At 40.4% G+C, this 16,557-nt stretch overlaps 1 protein-coding gene across 10 annotated transcripts in view; it reads left to right on the top strand.

Moving 5' to 3' along the window:
• Positions 1–16,557, top strand: part of COL24A1 (collagen type XXIV alpha 1 chain) — a 369,353-nt gene that overhangs the window by 191,427 nt on the left and 161,369 nt on the right. For all 10 annotated transcript variants that reach the window (XR_008306099.1, XR_008306100.1, XM_053245268.1 and 7 more), the window contains 3 exons: positions 478–522; positions 5,589–5,642; positions 8,339–8,383. Coding sequence is in view for 8 of the 10 variants with exons in the window: in XM_053245268.1 (XP_053101243.1) it covers positions 478–522; positions 5,589–5,642; positions 8,339–8,383 (144 nt within the window). In the remaining 2 variants the exon portion in view is untranslated. The remainder of the gene's footprint in view (positions 1–477; positions 523–5,588; positions 5,643–8,338; positions 8,384–16,557) is intronic.

The following is a 16,557-nucleotide window of genomic DNA, read 5'->3' as shown; positions in this document are numbered from 1 at the left end:
TTTTTCATTTTCCTTATTCTTACAGTAAGTGTGGCACATATGATGCCCTTGGTTTTAAAAAGCAAGGGTATTCAGTAAAAGCGGGTGTGAGGACCTTTTTGGTTTACAGGGGTAGTTATGGGTATAGCAGCTCTAACTGAACCCCCAAAACCAAGGACAATCGATGGCCTATGAAGTTCATACCATGAAACATGTGTTCTGATGTCCAGCCAGAGATATTGTACTGGCCTACAAAATCAGAATTGTGGAAACACAATTTGGCTAGGTCTCCCATGCTCCAGTCCCCCCCCCCCGCTTAATTGAATATTGTATCTGGATCTGTGACTACTAGCAATTGAATACGGTGTTATCTAACTCCAGTTTAAATACTTGGTGATGTGCATATGCTCCCCCCACTTCAGGTGTCTATTGTTACAAGAAGAAAAAAATCCCAGGTGCTTAAAATAAGAGAAAATTGCTGGCTTGATTTTATTTTAGGGAGAAGAAGGACCTGTGGGACCTATTGGAGGAGCTGGACCAAGAGTAAGTATGGAAAAGCTTAATTTTAGAACCATAGCATACAGTAGGCAGTTGAAAGTGAACGTACTCTCCAAATAAACAGCCAGTGTTAGAGGTGGAAGCAGGAGACATACATTGAATGTGTTCTTCAGTCACAGATTTTGACTGAAAAATCCTCCTATTGCATTCTGAAGAAAGAAACAAGAAACAAGATGGTTTTAAAGAGAGCCACAAATCCTTCTGTTAATCATAAATAGATCTGCAGCAAAGAAAGTGTAGGTATTCTACTTTGGGGCTATGAGGTGGTGAGTGAGTCACTGACATTCAGAGCCCCGAATCAGGCCACCCCCTACTAATGGGGGCCTCTTGGAGGCACCACTTCCTTGGCCTTGTAGCCCAAAAGGAGTACTACTTCCTTGGCCTTGTAGCCTGAAATGGGTGAGGTAAGCAGGGATTAAGTAGCTTTCCATCCAAGCTCTCCTAAGCCGAACAGCCCCAAGGACCAGTCTGGGGAAAACATCCTTGAAATAATGCCTGTGGGTTCATACAAAAGAATAGTTCATACCCCCTCCACTTAAGGGATAATTTACCTTATGATAGCTTCTTATGCCTGAAAGGGGTTGCTGGAGCAATTCCAACTTTTTGTCATAAACCGCTATATAACAGGACAGCTTACTGTCCAAAGCAGGGAATGTGGATATACTGTCCAAAAGATGTACTGTTCAGCAGGGAATGTGGAATTTGCAGAGAACAGAGCTTTAGATCAAGGTAAGATCCACTTAAGGTCAATAGAGAAGTGAAGTGACTTCAGTAGAGCGACTTGTAATTTGATCTTTGATCCAGTGAGTGTTGTTTTAAAATAAATTAACTGACCAACCTGTTTATCTGTTCATCACCTATAATGACAAAACAAATTAAAGTGTGGTTAGTACATAGCAACACGCACCAAAAACCACAGAGAAAACAATTATACAAGGTTAGACACCCCACAGGAATATTGTTCCTATGGACTGAATATATAAGCAAACATATAAAAATGCTTTCCCCATAATCCTATGGATAATAAAAAACCAGATGGTTCACCAGATGCATCATTTGTAATGTTATTAATGGCACAGGATGCTAACTTTATATAGGGAAAATCAATAAAATTATTTTAAAAGTCATTGGTGAAAATAAATGTAATTTTCAGTATAAACATGATAGGGAACCGATATTAGAACATTTTTCAAGATATGGCCACAAGTACATTGATTTTGGCTTATCTGAAGAGGAAAATTACTCAGAGTAATCCCACTTAAGTTAAAAGGACATGTTAAACAGAAGTCCCTTTGCCCTTTTAATTTCAGTGGGACTACTTTGAGTAATTTTCTTCATCATGTCAATCATTGGGGCCATTCACACGACCTACCAGCAGGCGGGTAGGCAAGCCTTGCCTTCCCCCCAGACAATCTTATTTGCTTGGTGGGAGCAAGGACCATGCTTCCACATGATCAGCACTGCTCCATGCAGCATGGAGCAGGGCAGATCACTTTGAGGCCAGGATCCATTGTCCCAGTCTCCGGGAATCCCACAGTGCACTGAGCACAGTGCCCTTAGGGATTCCCCCAGCGGACGGGTCCTCAAGGGCCCCATCTCTGTTTCAGCGTGAGCCCACACTGACACATGATCACAGCAGCCGTGTTAAAGGCGCGCTTGTTTCCTTAACCTGGGCTAAGAGCTGGGCTTCAGCACTGTGTAGACCTATTAACCATGGAGAGCAAATTTAGAGATTATTTATCAGGAGGCAGATTCAATTCAGTATTGAAGATGGGACTTCTTTAGCAGCTTGTAAAATATTATTTTATTCATAGATGGGGCATCAGTTAAGTTATGAACACAACCACTTAACGTTCTGTTTGTAACTTGATAATTGAGAGGTGGACAATTCTTTGCGAGCTTAGAAAATTTCCATACTGTATTTTGGAATTCAAAAGAGATCTAAATAGCAAATGTTCTATTAATATGTTTTAACATTATTTTAGTCCCTTCTGTTACTCCTCTAAGTATATACAAATATGTTAAGATGTGATTTTTAAGGATGTGTTTTATGTGTTATTGATCATACTAATCTGAATATAAGAAAGTTATCTAATATTTTGTTCAGTTATTATCTAATTGCCTCTGAAGAAGACTGAGAGATCAAAATATGTTAGATTTTATGGAGGTCGTTCCCAGCGCTGCACCTGCATCAAACCCCACTTACAAACCTGTCATTTAGCCGATTTGGGGTTCGCTTAACCTCAACCAGCGATTGTCTGGGCAATTGCCACCAGATTAAATGGCTCCCCCCGGCCCACCGCCATTTCTAGCAGTGAGCTTGGGGGAGGAGCTGCCGTGCTGAGTGTGGCAGCTGCTCTAACAAGAGCAGCAGTCATGCTGGTGCCCCAGGGCACCCTGGGATGCAGGAAGGGAGAAGTCCTCCTCCCAGCATCTCCCTTTGCTGCACCGCTGCTCGTGTGGGCATGCAGTGTGGTGGAGGGGACGATGGCCGCTGCTCATCTGCTGGGGAAGGCAGGCAAGCTCCTGCCTTCCCCACAGCCCTCCCGCCCTCCCCAGAGAGGTCGTGTGCACAACCTCAAGGTTTGAAAGAGCTGAGGTCATCTTAGGAAGAAAATGTTTTTGGTAAAACAGAGGCGCTAAAACAGGCTGTTCTTCCATCACAAGCTTGGCTGCACTTTACTATACTTTATTTTACTGCTTCTTTACTATAGATTTAACCCTATATATATCCATGTAATAAAGGAAGTCAAATACAGAGCTTGTTCTTTTGCCTCCTATAGATTCTGGACAAATCTACAAGAGTAACTGTAAAGATGAGGGTTTTGTTTTTGTTTTTTAAAAGGAGGCCAAAGCAGGTGCTTCAGTAATTATGCAAAATTCCTAACATAAGCTCTTCACTTCTCTGTACACACCATTCCACATTTGCCATGATTTTTTTTTAAATTCAACCAATTCTCTTTGTGTCTTGTAAATATTTTTTCTTACTCACGAAGAAGACACTTGCTATCATGATCCTCAGATTCTAATTTTAAGCTTTTTTTGCTCATACTAATACAGTATTTACTTATTTATTAATTGATAATTTTTTTATCTTGCCCTTCAAGTGAAAACTTCCCAGGGTGACTTACAAAAGTTAAAAATCAATGTAAAAAATAAAACAAGAATTGAAAGAATAGAATTATTTTTCTGTATTATTACTACTACTACTACTACTACTACGAATATTTATGTCACTTTTCAACAAAAATTCCTGTCCCAAAAGTGCTCACAATCTAAAAATCAAAGTACAGCACTCTGTCTTCAAAAATGACCAACCAGATGCTCCTGTGACATGCACAAGCCAGACATTTTAAAGAACATAAATATTAAACCACAATTCCAAAAGTAACAAGTAACAGCATATTAAATACATGTGTTACCTCTGACAAAGAATCTGCTTTGTACTGGCAAAAAACCCCCACCAACTTTCTAGCTGTCAATAAATCTATTATATTTCTGTCAGCCTTCTTTTACCTCTTGCTGCTCAATTTAAGCATAACAGCAAAATGATATAATTTATTTTTCCATTCTGATATAGAAGGGATCAAACTCTTGCCCCAATGTTTCACCTAATACAGTTGAGCTATAATTATCATGTTTGATATTAATTCTATATAGTCTTTTGTTATATTTTTATTTAAGTTAGTAAGAGGAAATGATCCATCTCTAAATTAATAGAATATATTTTTGTGGTGGTCAATTTATATATATATAGATAGATAGATAGATAGAGAGAGAGAGAGAGAGAGAGAGAGAGAGTTGTATTATGTGTGCAGTAGAAGAAAGGTCATGAATAGCTCTTTCTCTCTCTCTGGACTTTTACACACAGCAGGCTTTACCACAAGTTTGCTGGGTGGCCTTTACTGCAAACGAAGTTGTCCCAAAATAGTGGAAATAGTGGGGTTTTTTTTACCCTGGATACAAATCAGGCTACACTCGTAATGTGCTGTGAAAAACTTGAATTGTGTGTGAACTACTCTCTGATAACACACAGGGACTTTGGGGTAAATCTGACTGATATGTGAATGCACCCCCTCCATTCCCGAGGAGATGCAAATTAAAGAGTTTTAAAAGACCCATGTGAAAAACTTCCTGTTGTTTGTGTGTTGCATCTAGTCATTAGAAGTATAGTGCCTCTGTAGAGGGATGGGGTTCTAATCATAAAGTTCAAGGGCTGAAATAGACTATACTATAACTGAGTCAAAAGAAAATGAAATTGGAGGTGGCTGAACAAATTTGGCGGTAAGAGAGGATTATTCAGTAGATCATATTTGATGCCTTAATTTCACACAAGTCAGCAGTTTCCTTTCCTTTGTTTTTCTCAGTATGTTTCTTCATACTGATACAAAACACATTTCTTTAGAATCCTGACCTATTGTGTGCAATGGGAGCTTACTTCAAATAAATATGCTTGCAATCACAACCTTAAGAGAGATACTTATTTATTTTTGAAGGTTTATGAGCTGTTCTTGTGGGGTTTTTTGGCTGAACAGTGTCTGCTTGTTAATAACAATTTCCAAAATAGGCACAGCACAGTGAGCTTTATGAGGCATGAAAACAAGTGTCTGCTGCAGCAGAACTTCATAATAACCATAATTAAGGGCTAACCTTCGCATTGCATGCAGTTACATGTAGTTTTCCCTGGTGTGTGTGTGTAAATATGTAATTTTTAAAAGCATCTACAAGAGACTGGCATCTTGAGTGGTTGTTTAACTCTTTCCTCTTGTGCCATTTTTCTTCTAAATTTTGTCTCAAAACTTCACCCCCTCTGTTTTTTTCCTTCTTTCTCCCCAAGTAGTTGAGGGGTAGGAACAATAGATTTTGAGCAAAAAATGGCAGCAAAAAGATTAAACATCTCCTCGCAAGTCTCCATGCCTGATCACAGCCTTCCGTGGCTGCTTTTTGTTGTAAAAGTAAGAACTGAAGGCAACTCATATTACTAGTGATCTTGTGGAACTTTGGATGTAAACATAATTAAATAGCAGCGGTGTTTGTTTATTTGAATGTAGGGAAAACCAGGTCGGAAAGGTTATGCAGGTGAACCTGGACCAGAAGGCTTGAAGGTAGGTAATGGTGATTCTCCCCCACACCCACCCACCCAATTCTTTCTAAAATGCCTAATGTCTTTTGGATATATAGTTAAGATTCTTTAGATAATATCAGCCATAGGGACTGATGGATAGTTTTTAAAAAACCAGGGGTAATGAGGAACAGCACATCCCCCTCAGAAGTTGTGAAGAAGAGGTTCTCTCCTCTTCTAAAGAGAATGGTATACAGTGGTGTAGGAGAAAAACCATGTGTGCTAGTATTCCCAGTGTGCTAGTATAAACACTGGGAATGCTGTGACTGATAGTGGATCCTCAGTGAAAATAACCTGGAAAAACAAACATTTGCATGAACTTCACACAAGACTGTGCTTGAATGTGTTTTGTACACCAGAGTATATTCTTATAAGTAAGCACTATGAGTTCATAGTGATAAGACATAATTACCGGGGCAAGTATTTGGTATGCAGTGTGGCTCCCTCATCCTAAGCAAGATTAGGTTGCTGTATGCATACAAACATTTTTGGTTAGGTGATTTTTTTATTTGTTTAAGTTTGCTACTGTCCACATCTCAACGGCTCAGGGCAGGTTAAATATGTAAGTATTCAGTCCTTTTCCTCTCTACCATTAACACCAAAGGCCAGTTTGAATAAAAACATCTTACACTGCTCCTGGAATATGGACAGGAATTCTTTCTCCAGGAAAAGTGAATGTTAAGGTTGATGGGCAGCCTGCAAAATGCCTTTCGACACACCCTTGCAGAGACCACCAATCTGGAGCACAGGTGTTGTACTTAGGGGAGCAATCCTTGATATTAAAATTATGGTGTGGCATTCTCTCAGGTATGCTGAGCACAGGCTTTTTAGGATTTTGGAGGCCATAGCCGTCATAGATAAAACACATTAGAGGAAACAAGCCTTGCACTTATGACAGCATGAATGGTTATACTGTAGCCTTTTCACTAAGTGGAGCTTGAAGAAAGCACTTCAGGCCACTATCACAACCTAGGTATCTAGGTTCAGTGATGAATTTAGGATGATATTAAAAGAAGTCAGTAGATGAAATAGTCCATATTGAGGCCACCAATATAAGGATGCATTTATTTGTGTACTCGGAGCACTAAAGTTACTCCTAATACTCTGAGCATAAATTTCTTCGTAATTTGGAATTACTTAAAATTACTTTGTAATTTTACCTGGGTAAAAATTACTTCGGAATTTTATCTGGGATGGGCAAAAGGGAAGTGCAGATTAGGGGTGTGTACAAAGGGTTTGAAGTGAACCAGTTTGCCATTAACCAAGCCAGTTCAGTCGCAAACTGGATCAGCCTTCAGGAAAGGGGCTGGACCGCAAATGAGCCCAGTTTGAGGTGAACCAGTTTGGCACTTCATGCTGCTATGAAAATTGGAATCAATTGAGGATTCCCCATTGCTTGTAAAGGAGAATCTCTTTAAAAGGGCTTGCTGCTGAAAGTGGCGCCATCAGTGAGGGGAGGCAGTGAGAGGCACCTGTAAAAGTAAATGCTAAGGTGCTTACCAGCAGTGGTACTGAGCAGCGGCACTCTTCCTAGTTAGCATCCCACTCAGCTGCACAGCTCCACACTCACTGAGCAAAGTGAGTGAGCACATTAAAGGAACAAAGAGGCACCTTTTAAAAGTGGTGATTCTCTTTATTTAACAGGGTAAGAGTGGCTATTGCTGGTGCCTATCTTATGTTTCTTTTTTAGATTGTGAGCCGTTTGGGGACAGGGAACCATTTTATTTATCTATGTAAACTGCTTTGGGAACTTTGGTTGAAAATGTTATATAAATATTTGTTATCGTCACCTGGCCTCCGTGCAGGCTTGCTTGGTCACACATGCGTGGAGGTCAGATGAATGCGGAGCCATGCCACCATACGTGCTGCTGGCTGGGGGGAGCATCACTGGTTCGTACTGCCACTGGTAAGCACCTTAGCATTTACTTTTACAGGTGCCTCTCACCACCCTTCCCCATCACTGCTCTCCCCGGCAAGCACTTTTTAAAGAATTCCCTTTTACAAACAAAGGGGAATCCTCACCGGATTCCCCTTTACATATCAGCATGAACTGCTGAACTGGTTTGAGCTGCTTTGGTCAAATGGACTGGGCCATCTGGTTGGGTCAACCAAATCTGTTGACGGACTCACGGTTCAGTTCAAATTCGGTTTGAATTCTGACCAAACCATGCAAAATGTTCTGTGAACACCACTAGTGCAGATGGGCCTGCTTTCTGGCCAGTGCAGTGTGTGCATGCCAGTGGGCCACTGGTGATAGAGGCAAACAGACTCCATTGGGGGCTCATAAATGGATCCTTCCCATGCACTATATAAATATAACAGGACCTGGAGTTCTATCCATGGAGACAAAAATAGAGGGGGGGGACCCCAAACCCAAAATAACCTGGGGTCAATTGTGTTTTCAAAAACAGTTCTGGCTAATTGGAAGAATGATAAATGTTAGCTGAATTCATACAGCACATTAAACATCTAAAAGCTATGAATCTTGGAGAAGCTGATCAAATGAAGCCAGATGGCTATTTAGGTCACAAGCAACAAATATTTTTGTAGGTATTGATAAAGTGCTAGAATAGTGGAAAATAAATCAACTTGGCTTTGTGTTACATAAACATTGAAAATCCCTTCTCAACTAAAATGAAATCATGTGTTAAATTACTTTATTGCTTTTTAAATTTACAGGGAGAAACAGGAGATCAAGGAAAGCTTGGGAAATCTGGTGAAACAGTAAGAATTTTCTATTTGTAATATGAGATATTTTTCATTTTTTAAATGTATAGTTGTGATGTTTTGTGGACTTGGAGTGGAACTAGGCATGATGCCCAACATGGAACTGCCACCTAAAATGACAGCCCTGTGTCAACTTTATCCTCCTCATTCCATAACACTAAGGCACATTTATGTGGAGTTTCCACAGATGCCCTCCCAGCAGCAGCCAGTGATTTGGAGTGGGAGGCAGATAAGTCATGACATTATCATGTTGTGAGTTTAAGTAAATCTGACTAAACAGTATAGGAAGGGAGCAATGAGGACTCAGCCCATGCAGATTTCAGTAGCAGTCCCATGTCAAGCATATAGTTCCACTTTCTGTAAAAATGTGATATTTGAAATAGCAATTTATCCTAGGTTAAATCTTCAGTAGAACTAATCACATGATTCTTTGTTTTTGAATGAGTTTAACATACAATGGATGATCGAAAGGTCCATTTGTGACTGAACAGATTGGACACCAAATGATAAAATGTATCCATTAGTGTGAGTGTTTTCTTATATAGTGGGTGCTTGCACATGATTAGAAGGGGGTGTTTGGGGGCTTGGAAGAGTCCTTCCCCATTTTCCTGCTGTTGCTCCCGTGCAACTGGTATTTAGAGGCATTTGCCTCTTGAGCTGCAGGTGGCCTATAGCCCTCAGACTAGTAGCTATTGATAGACCTGTTATAGGGACATAGGAAGCTGCCATATACGGAGTCAGACCATTGGTCTATTTAGTTCAGTATTGTCTACACAGACTGGCAGTGGCATTTCCAAGGTTGTAGGCAGGAATATCTCTCAGCCCTATCTTGGAGAAGCCAGGGAAGGAACTTGAAACCTTCTGCTTTTCCTAGAGTGGCTCTATCCCCTGAGGGGAATACCTTACAGTGCTCACATGTGGTCTCCCATTCAAATTCAGCCAGGGCAGACCCTGCTTAGCTAATGGGATAGGTCATGCTTGCTACCACAAGACCAGCTCTCCTGTCCTCCATGACAGTCCATGTTAACATGCAGTAGAAGTATTGCACAAGCTTTAGTTCTCCTTCTGCTATATTTTTTAAAAAATACTTTATGGGTCTCTTTATCCAGGATGTCCATTTATTGAAGACATATGTGTTGTCTCTCTAGATGGCTAAAAAATGGTGGTTCTATTGTCTATTAACAGGAAACCCTTCTATGGTTTCTGTATAAATAAATTAATAAATTAAAATATTTCTAAAGGATTACATCCTTTAGTTAGTTCTTTCCAAACTATAGGTTGCCTGAGTCAACTGTCATAGAGCTTTATGGTATGTGCGAATCATCTAACAATGGAAGGAACTGGAATCTGTGAGTGTAGGAGGGAGAGGAGGAAGTAGCATGTGAACAGAAAGCCCATTCATGATGGCAAAACCATGGTCTGGCTGTCATTTCTGAACCAGGCAATTGAGACACCCTCTTTTTTTAATTTCCCCCTTCAGCTGAGTTAATAGAAGTTCAGTGATAACCTACATAAGCCCTACAAAGTGATCTAATCCCTGCCAACTGAGCAAGGAGGCACCTTTTAAAGTTGTGATTCTTTTATCTTTAGCAGGAGAAGAGCAACAGTCTCAATCCAGCCTTAAAATAGCGTCTCCAGAGTAGTGGTTGTTGGTGATTTCTTCCTTATATTTCTTTTTAGATTGAGAGCGCCTTTAGGACAGGGAGCCGTCTTATTTATTTATTCTCTTTTGTGTGTGTGTGAACTGCGTTGAGCATTTTCATTGAAAAGTGATATATAAATATTCATACTAGTAATATTACACTGAGTCTGTTCACACGTGCAGCAAAGACTGGGTTTAGGCAGCCAAGCCCAGTCTTTGCTGTGCATGTGAACTTCTGGAATCTGTGTGGCTCCTGGTGATGGCGCAGCATCTAACCCTGTAGGGAGCCCCAGCTGTTAGCCAGGGTTAAGGGCGCGAGCACACTCTTATCCCTAACTGATCATGTGTCGGTGCTGCGCAGCTCTGTGTGGCACTTACACATGAGTAGCCTCCTGGCCTGTGTCAAGAGGCTCCCCATAATGCACCGTGAACTCGTACAGTACATTATGGGAGGTCTGGGGGCCTCCCAGCCCCCAAACTTCTGTGCTGCTGGGAGCAGCTGGCAGTTGTCTGGGCGGGCAATCTGCCGCTCAGAACAGCAGGGAGATAGTCTGCGGGGGAGATAGGCATTTCGAGGCTTCCTCCTCTCACCCCTTTTGAGCCCTTTCTCCCAATTGTGAGAAAGGGCTCTCTGATTCAGATGTGCATACGCAGCAAGAAGCTGTATGCAGTGAATCTTATAAGTTTCTCTCATTCTCTCTTTTAATATAGCAAGTCTCTGTCAGAAGTTGTTTTTGAAATTTTTGAAGGGCTACTAGCATGGGTGTCAACACACCTTTCAATGTGGTTACAAGTGAGGGTCTTTATTTTTTACAAATTCAAATCCTGTCCATACACACACAATAAAGTTTTGAGGAATCAGAAGTCATAATTTTTCAGCCACTGGTACTTCTGTGACTTACTAAATGATTATGGGAAAGCAACTATGTTTTCTATGCAATTTAGAGAAAATCCAGTTATACATTTCCAAAGTATTAATAAAGTATTCCCAAAATATTATTATAAGGCAATGTTAAATGTGTTCAGCTGCTGGGGCACACATTTTGAAGCAGAATTCATAAGAATGGGGGGGGCACCTCAAAGTACTTGCAAGAATTCAGAACAGATGTTAGAGAATACCAATGCAAGTAAGAAAAATGTTTGTAATTGTAATAGTTAATATGTATCTAATTTTAACACTTCCAGTCTTCATAACATTGAGAGACATTCATCTCATGCTCTGTGTAAAAACACAGGTAGATATTACTGTCCCTCAATTTACAGAACAAGATTGTAGTAGAGCTTACCGAAATTGAACCCAGGAGGTCTGTTCCTAAATATCTGTATGGAATTTTGTCTGGAAAGAATTACCTGGGAAATTTAGGTTGATTCATTGGCATCCTGTTATAGGAAACCGTGCTTTTGTAATATATAAGCCAAAAAGGTTTAAGCATGTGCTTAAAGTTTAATATCTGGCTTAAGCATGTTTATTGAATCTGCTTTGATAAAATTTTACACAGATTGTACAGAGCAGTGATCTTTGACTTTGCATTCTTCCTGGTAGGAGTCCATAAGTCACAGACCATTTGTGATTGCATTTGAAATAGATATTTTCAACAGAAAATAATCATGATGCCTGAAATGCATAAAATATAATTTTAACTGTTACAGGAGAATCTCGTTAATCTTGGGTTAAGTACCTGCAATTTTGTGTATCCGTGGTCGGGTAATGGACACCTGACCTTGGTATACGCAAGGAAAAAAGCAGAAAGGGGGCTAGACCGGCATATCCGTGGATCAGGGGTGACTGGCAAGAACCTCAGAGGTCCTTTCTGGCAATAATTTTGACTTTAGGAGCCGTTTTATGGCTCATTTCTTTTTTAAAAAAATTGGGGGGAAATGCAATTTTTGGCTGATCTTTGGTCCTTGAGGGGCACTGAAGGAATTACTGGGGGCCCATGGAGCATGGTAGGACACTTCTGTGCCTTTCTTGTATTTTGGGGCTGTTTTTTGGCCAATTTCTTTTTAAAAATAAAAAAATCTGCTATTTTCAGCAGGGGGGGACACTGAGGGACTGCTGGGGACCCTCGGAGCATGGTAGGGCACTTTGCAGTACCTTTAAAAAAATGGGGGGGGTGGCCAATTTCTTTTTTTTAATGGGGGGAACTGTAATTTTCAGGTGATTTTTGGCCACCACCCCCACCCCCCATGAAACCTAAGCCCCACTATTCCATTGCCCCATTTACTCGATATTCAAAGTTTTGGTATCTACGGCACTAGCCGGGAACGGAACCCCCGTGAATACCAAGGTTTTCCTGTATTGTTAAGATTCTCCAACTCAGTTCATATAATCATTTACAGCAATGTCAAAATGGCAATGAAAGGTGCCGTCCATACTGCCAGTGGCATTATTTATTCATTCTTTCTTTTATTCATTCGATTTCTATACCGCCCTTCCAAACATGGCTCAGGGTGGTTTAGCTTTGCTTTAGGTTTAGCTTTGCTCCTGATGATTTGCAGTCACTATGCTTTATATACATCCTTTAAAAGTAAATCTTTTGTGCAACGCTCAGAATGGCTTAACTTTAGGCACTTCCTGCTGCAGTAAAGCCTCCATTTGCAGGGCCGGCACAATGCGGTATGCGAGCACCACATTGCATGGGGGTGCCGACATTAGGAGGGAGCATGCTGCATCCATTGCTTCCCTGTGCCTTCTTCCCCTTCATCATTCCCTTCCTAGGCTCGCCGCTTGATTTCCTTGTTATTGGTTCCCTCTTGTTCTCTTCTTCGACTTGTGCCCTGCTGGCTTCTCTGGTCGTTCTTTTGACAGGCCCCTGATCAGTAGTGAGGGGATAGGAGCAGCACGCACCCTCCCAATGCTGGCGCCCTTTCTCAGTTTGTGCCCTGCTGGCTGCTCCAGGCGTGTGCGCTCGCCCCCTCCCTCTGGACAGGCCCCTGATTGGCAGGCCGCAGCCACCTCAGCTCGCATGTGTGCGCCTGCCCTGCTGCTGCTCCTCCAGTTCTTTTTCTCCTGCTCTCCCGCCCTCTGCCTGGCCATAGCAGGCAGCGCAGTGCTTCGTGTTGGAGCCAGCTAGGCAGGCAGGGCAGGATTTGTAGGTGGGAAGAAATGGACAGTCACTGTTAGGGAGGCTAGGGAGCAGACGGAGGAAAAAATAGTGCTGCTGTGCTAGTGTTCTGTGTGCTGTGCTGTGACTGCCTTCAATGTATCTCTGCCTTCTGCTGGTATGCGAGGTAAAAATGTCCACACAACTGCACGCCCCCGTCCCACACACACCTCTGTCTTCTCTTCATTATAGCTTGTAGGGAATGAAAGAGGGCTGTGAGATTAGTTCTAGAATATTTGTTTGTTTGTTTGTTTGTTTGATTGATTGATTTCTATGCCACCTAATATAGAACTAGGCAGTGTACAAATTAAAACATAAATATAAAATATAAAACTTCTAAAATTCATAAAACATAAAAATCACAATAGATAAAAACACATTAAAATTAAAATTTCAGTTAAAAGCATGGGGAAACAGGTATGTCTTCAGGGTTTTCCTAAAGACGAACAGAGAAAGAGATGCTCTTATTTCAGCAGAGAACACATTCCAAAGCCCTGGGGCAGCCACAGAGAAGGCCTGGTCCCAAGTTGCCACCAAACGACTATAGCCGGACCTCTCCAAATGATCTTAATAGGTGACAGGGTTCATGACAAAGAAGGTGCTCTCTAAAGTACCCTGGACCCAAGCTGTTAAGGGCTTTATAGGTAATAACCAATATTTATTATTTTGTTTGGAAACATATTGGCAGCCAGTGCAGTTCTTTTAGAATTGGTGTTATATGGTCCCTTCGGGTAAACCCAGAGACCAATCTGGCTGCTGCGTTCTGTACCAATTGTAGTTTCCGAACTGTGTACAAAGGCAGCCCCACGTAGAGTGCATTACAGTAGTCAAGCCTAGAGGTTACCAGCATATGTACCACCGTTTTAAGGGCATTTGTCTCCAGAAATAGACGTATCTGGCTTATCACCCAAAGCTGATAAAAGGCACTCCTGGTCACAGCCTCAACCCGAGAAACCAGGGAGTTTGGGATCCAGGAGCACTCCCAGACTACAAACCTGATCTTTCTGGAGGAGTGTAACTCCATCCAGAACAGTCAGATCTAAACCAACTCTCGGATCCCAACCCCCTAGAGACAGTAACTCCATCTTGTTTGGATTCAACTTCAGCCTGTTATCCCTTATCCAGCCTAATGGAAACTTCACTGAAAATGTAAGCTTACTGTGTCACAAAAGTGAACATGCAATATCAGTGTATTGTTAGGAAACAGACTGAAAATAAAACGGAATATTTGATAGTGCTTTCAGATAAATGCATGGTATAGCCATATGAAAAATACTGTGAAGCTTTGGAAGCACCATTTTAAAAAATGTTTTAGAAATACTGAAAAGGGCATCTAAAATGATAAAGGCGTTCCCTGTATTGGGAGTTCCCAACCCCAACCCTTTCCCCTCCCGATATTTTTTCATGATTGCTCATTCACATACAGCCATCCCGCCCCCCCTCTGCTTATCTGTGTTATTTTGTATATATGTGTACTTTTAGATTGCAGGCTGTATTTACTAGCTTTCTTCCCCCCCCCCAATTCAATTTTTATTAATTTTAACAGTAGTAATATTATCATTCATTGCAAATACACACAAAAAGGTGGTCTTCCCGCACACATCTCTTTGTGAATCATCAACTATAAAATTTACCCTTGCTATAATAATAATTCAAAACATAAATTCAAACCCTTACAAACATAACTAGTCTACCCAACCTGCAGTTTTTTTACTAAATTTCAAACCCTGCTGTAAAGTCCATAGTAGGAAAGTAATTCTTTAAATACAACAAGAATGGTTTCCAATCTTCTTTAAAACATTCCAAGTTTTGGTCTCTTATTAGTGCTGTAAGTTTTGCCATCTCCGCATATTCCAAAATTTTTATCAGCCCGTCTTCTTTTGAAGGCAGTTCATTACTCTTCCATTTCTGTGCATATATAATTCTGGCCGCCGTAGAAGCATACATAAAAAATGTTAAATTAGTTGTAGAGATTACACCTTGTGTTATTCCCAGCAGGAAGGCTTCTGGCTTCTTAGGAAATGTCATTTTAAATATTTTCTTTAATTCATTATATATCATATCCCAATAGGCTTTAGCCTTCCCACAGGTCCACCACATATGAAAAAAGGTGCCTTCAGAATGTCCACACTTCCAACATTTGTTTGAAACATTTTTATACATTAATGCCAATTTTTTTGGTGTCAGATACCATCTATACATCATTTTGTAATAGTTTTCTTTTATAGCATAACATGCAGTGAATTTTAAATCATTTTCCCATAACTTTTCCCAGGCTGCCATTTCTATATTACGCCCCACATCTTGAGCCCACTTTAACATAGTCGTTTTAACCACTTCATCTCTTGTCTCCTCCAGAAGCAACAGTTTATACATTTTAGAAACTAATTTTTCATCATTTTGACATAATTCCTTCTCAAAATTTGAAGTCTGATCCTCAAATCCAACTTTAAAGTCTTTCTTATATATCTCATTTAGCTGATGATAGTGAAACCAATCTCTAACCAAATCTTGTATTTCAGTTAAACTTTTTAACTTACAATCCTTTTCATGAAAATGTAACAAATCCCTATAGGTACCCCAACACATTTGCATATTTACTTCTTTACGTGATAAGGCCTCAATCAGAGATATCCATAACGGAGTTTTAGGTTCAAACCAATTTTTGTATTTTAACCACACCCTCATTAAACTCCTTCTTACATAGTGGTTCAAAAAGTTTTTATGTATTTTACTTTTTTCATACCACAGATACGCATGCCATCCAAACCTTCTGTCAAATCCTTCCAAATCAAGAATTCTAGGGTTCCTTAATGTTATCCATTCTTTTAACCATGTCAAACAAACAGCATCAAAATATAACCTTAGGTCTGGCAAGGTAAGACCACCTCTTTCCTTTGCATCTGTTAAATTCTTAAAATTAATTCTCGGTCTTTTCCCCTGCCAAACAAACTTAGTTATGTCCTTCTGCCATTGCTTAAAACAAGTTAAAGTGTTAATTATGGGAATAGTCTGAAAGAGAAACAACATTTTAGGCAAAACATTCATTTACACCACTGAGATTCTTCCCATTAAAGACAAATTCATTTTAGACCATCTTTGTAGATCAATTTTCACTGAATTCCATATTTTAACATAGTTGTTTATGAACAACAAGGAGTTGTTATTTGATAACCAGACCCCCAGATATTTAACTTTCTTCTCCACTCTCAACTCACTTATTTCTATTTACTAGCTTTCTTATTAAAAAGAGCATATATATACACATACACACACACACACACATACACAAACACAGACATAATTGACACTTGGTTTGTAAAAATGGCCCCGCCCCTGAGATTCACCACCCCGCCCCACAGACTACACTGATAGGGGAAATATGTAATCGGTTTTCAAAGTAATGTGCTTTCAAAGGAGAAGTA

This window comes from Hemicordylus capensis, chromosome 4 (genome assembly GCF_027244095.1).
Source record: "Hemicordylus capensis ecotype Gifberg chromosome 4, rHemCap1.1.pri, whole genome shotgun sequence".
NCBI lineage: Eukaryota > Metazoa > Chordata > Lepidosauria > Squamata > Cordylidae > Hemicordylus > Hemicordylus capensis.
Note: the sequence above shows the minus strand (reverse complement) of the source record. Positions and strands in the feature narration are given on the sequence as shown.